This window comes from Colobus angolensis, unplaced genomic scaffold (assembly GCF_000951035.1).
Source record: "Colobus angolensis palliatus isolate OR3802 unplaced genomic scaffold, Cang.pa_1.0 Scaffold466, whole genome shotgun sequence".
NCBI classification, from domain to species: domain Eukaryota; kingdom Metazoa; phylum Chordata; class Mammalia; order Primates; family Cercopithecidae; genus Colobus; species Colobus angolensis.
Window position 1 is genome coordinate 313,589 of NW_012118110.1, and position 3,842 is coordinate 317,430.

Consider the following 3,842-nt stretch of genomic DNA (forward strand, 5'->3'; position numbering starts at 1 on the left):
ATGGGGTCTTGCTGTGTTCACAGGCTGGCCATGAACTCCTGGGCTTCAGAAGTCCTCCTGCCTCAGTCTCCCAAGTGGCTGGGACCAAAGGCATGAATCACTACATCCAGCTCAGAGATAACATTTTTATTTATTTTCCCTAGCAAATTTCTTATTAAGTCAATTTCCTTTAATAATCAGCCAAAGCACTCTAACCTCAAGGCTAAACTAATTTTATACTCAAGAAGTACAAAGTAATTTTAAAATTTATATTTTTTACAAATTTAAAATATATAAAATGTATTATATATCAGCAGTAAAATTATGATCCACAGTAAATCTGATAAAATTTTTTTTGAAATCTGATTAATAGTTCAAAGTTGATTTTAGTTTAGAGAAATTCTGAATTTAATATAAACCCATTTTAAACTTAGAACTGAAATAGGTACATTTCACATAATTCTGAAGCTCTAGAATTAAGGTATTTCCAGACTTAACACTGCACATTAGTTTAGAAGTTTCATAACCTAACCCTATAACACATGATGATATCTATATGAGAGGATAAAGGGGAAAGCTGAGATATTTCAGCTTTGAGTGTGAGGCTAATAGAAAAAACATCTACAATATAGGGATCCTGTCAAGAGAGTTAACATGCAAAAGATGAGCACATCCTACAGCTGAAGAAGTGCTCCCATAAGGTGTTTTTTAAGCATTCCTACTTTTATAGTTCACTATGCTAAGGCAAAAGATTTCTGCATTACAGCATTATCAGTAATATAATTAACATTAGTAATAACAACTTGGACTACATGTAAGATCACATCTTATTTGGAAGCAAGCATTATATTTAAATTCCAATGCTTATGGAGCCACGCTTTAAACACACAAGGATGCAAACACTCACTCACCATGTACATCGGGGATCCACACAGTGTTGCAGCCATCATGTTACTATGTAGGTAACGAGCAAAACCAAAATCCGCTATTTCACAAAATAGAAAGTAGAAAAGCAAATTATATCTTCGCTCATACCTAACATACATCATAGGATTCTTCAAGACACAAGAAGGCACAAAGGACTCTGAAAAATAAACAGCTTACTGAATATCACTGTCCACCAAAGAAAAAAGTAGCTACCTCAATTTCAACAAGCTAAAAAGAGTAATAATCGTCAACTGTACAAGTCACTCCTCTGCCAGATTTGTAACCAAGGTGCATGAAACTTTGCAAGTGAAAATGCTAATTATAATAAGTAGCTCATTAATACACTTTTCCTTAAATATCAATATCAGATGTAGAATGTGAACAAGTATGTTTTTATTGTTTCAAATAATTTTGAGGTACTGCTAAAAAAAAAACTGCGAAGGGCTAAACTAGATGGTCTCTGAGATCCCTATGTCAAAAGCCTAGGAACTGTAAAGAATCAGGGTTATGGCTGGGCGTGGCAGCTCACACCCATAATCCCAGCACTTTGGGAGGCCAAGGTGGGCGGACCACCTGAGGTCAGGGGTTTGAGATCAGCCTGGCCAACATGGTGAAACCCCGTCACCACTAAAAAAATATATACAAAAAAAAAATTAGCTGGGTGTGGTGGAACATGCCAGCTACTTGCGCATCCCAGCAACTTGGTAGGCTGAGGCAGGAGAATCTCTTGAACCTGGGAGGCGGAGTTTGTAGTGAGCCGAGATCGTGCCTCACTCCAGCCTGGGTGACAGAATGAGACTCCATCTCAAAGAAAAAAAAAGAAACAGGGTTATTAATTTGCTGCCAGTAACCACACCACATCAATTTTCCTCTCGAGAGACACAGGTATTCATATTTAGAGCTCCTGATGAGGGCCTGTCAGCATTGCCTGAGACTTAGCAGACACTGTCAATAATGTAAAGGATTCACCTAAGAGAACTCCACGATCTCAATAAAAATATCAAAATTGCATCAATAAAATCCATCATTTAGCCAGGTGTGGTGGCTCACACCTGTAATCCCAGCACTTTCAGAGGCTGAGGCAGGCAGATCACCTGAGGTTAGGAGTTCAAGACCAGCCTGGCCAACACGGTGAAACCCCGTCTCTACTAAAAATACAAAATTTAGCTAGGCATAGTGGTGCATGCCTGTAATCCCAGTTACTCAGGAGGCTGAGGCAGGAGAATCACTCAAACCCAGGAGGCGTAGGTTGCAGTGAGCCGAGATCGTCCCACTACACTCCAGTCTGGGCAACAGAGCAAGACTCCATCTCAAAAAACAAAATTCATCATTCAACAAAGCTAAAGTTGTCTAAAAATAGTTTCAAAAATGTCCTTTCCATAACACAATACATGGCCATTTACCTATTTTGATGCGAATACCACTGACACTTGATTTTCTGCGATTAGCATGGGACAGCAAGATGTTCTGTGGTTTGAGATCTCTGTGAATGATTCCTTTGCTCTGCAGGATTCGCATGGCAGCAGCAATCTGATGCAGAAACACTCTGATGGTGTCTTCACTGAGAGTTCCTTTTGCTGGTACAAAAGGAGTCACGTAAATATTTAAGCACAAAAAATCAAATACCATCTGCATATTCCATCAACAGGATTGGGTTGTGAAGGACAGCATGAAGGGAATAAGGAATTTGTATCCACATTTATTCATTTTTAACTTTAATAATTGACGTTGATGAAGAGATACCAGATTTCTCAAAACTTGTAGTCAACCTGTTGTAAAGAGAACTGATGGGCACTTTCATCTTGTTTCACCTGTGTGTTTTGCTTTTCCCTTCATGTTTTTACTGCTGACGGTGCCCACGACTCTGAACACCATAGGTACTCAATAAATACGAATGTCCTTTACAAGCCAAAAGCTAAGTCCCCCTTCATATCAGTCAAATATCTGGAATAAGTGTCCATATTTAATTCCAACCATTATGTGAACACAAGTTACAAACAAGTAAAATCTTTGACCAGAGGGACCTGGATACTACTGCTACCTGTACCTGTGAGGAATCTGTGTTACTGTATCTACTCTGTCCTTTTATCTCCCATATCCCCCATTCCACTAGAATATCTTTCATAACTAAAGATACCTAAGAATAAATGTTTTAACCTATTTCACCACTAAAAAGAGGTGATATGAACATTATTTGAAAGTAGTGAGGCATTATTCAGTAAATTTTTTTTTTTTGAGACAGAGTTTCACTCTGTCCCCCAGGCTGGAGTGCAGTGGCACAATCTCAGCTTACTGCAAGCTCCGCCTCCTGGGTTCAAGAGATTCTCCTGCTTCAGCCTCCCGAGTAGCTGGGACTACAGGCATGTTTCACCATGCCCAACTAATTTTTCTATTTTTGTAGAGACAGGGTTTTGCCATGTTGGCCAGGCTGGTCTTGAACTCCTGACCTAAGTGATCCACTTACCTCGGCCACCCACAGTGCTGGGATTACAGTGAGAAACATCGTGATCAGCCTATTCAGTAAATTCTACATTATTCCTGTGTATGCCTGAGCATGTTGTAGTTAACAGCTTGATTTGGAGTCTGGCTGCCTTTGTTCAGCTCCTAGGTCTTCCACTGAATGTGTTACCCTAAAGACGATCCCTCTGTGCCCACCTTCCTCATGTATAAAAGTTGATGAGACTACATGAGGTTGACATGATGATTAAATAAAACCCATTTAATAATGAAAACTTCTGCTCGTTTCAGCAGCACATATAATAAAATTTGTACAGAGAAGATTAGCAAAAAATATTTACATTAAAAAGAAGACAGGCGCGGTGGCTCACACCTGTAATCCCAGTACTTTGGGAGGCCAAGGCAGGTGGATCATGAGGTCAGGAGATCGAGACCATCCTGGCTAACGCGGTGAGACCCCGTCTCTACTAAAAATACAA

At 39.6% G+C, this 3,842-nt stretch overlaps 1 protein-coding gene across 1 annotated transcript in view; it reads right to left on the bottom strand.

Annotated features, from left to right (window-relative positions):
- ULK2 (unc-51 like autophagy activating kinase 2) overlaps nt 1-2,541 on the bottom strand; it is a 75,401-nt gene extending 72,860 nt beyond the window's left edge. The window contains exons 1-2 of the mRNA XM_011958300.1: nt 2,310-2,541; nt 891-964 (exon numbers count right to left, since the gene is read on the bottom strand). Coding sequence (XP_011813690.1) covers nt 891-964; nt 2,310-2,541 — 306 coding nt within the window. The remainder of the gene's footprint in view (nt 1-890; nt 965-2,309) is intronic.
- Nucleotides 2,542-3,842: the final 1,301 nt, after the last annotated feature.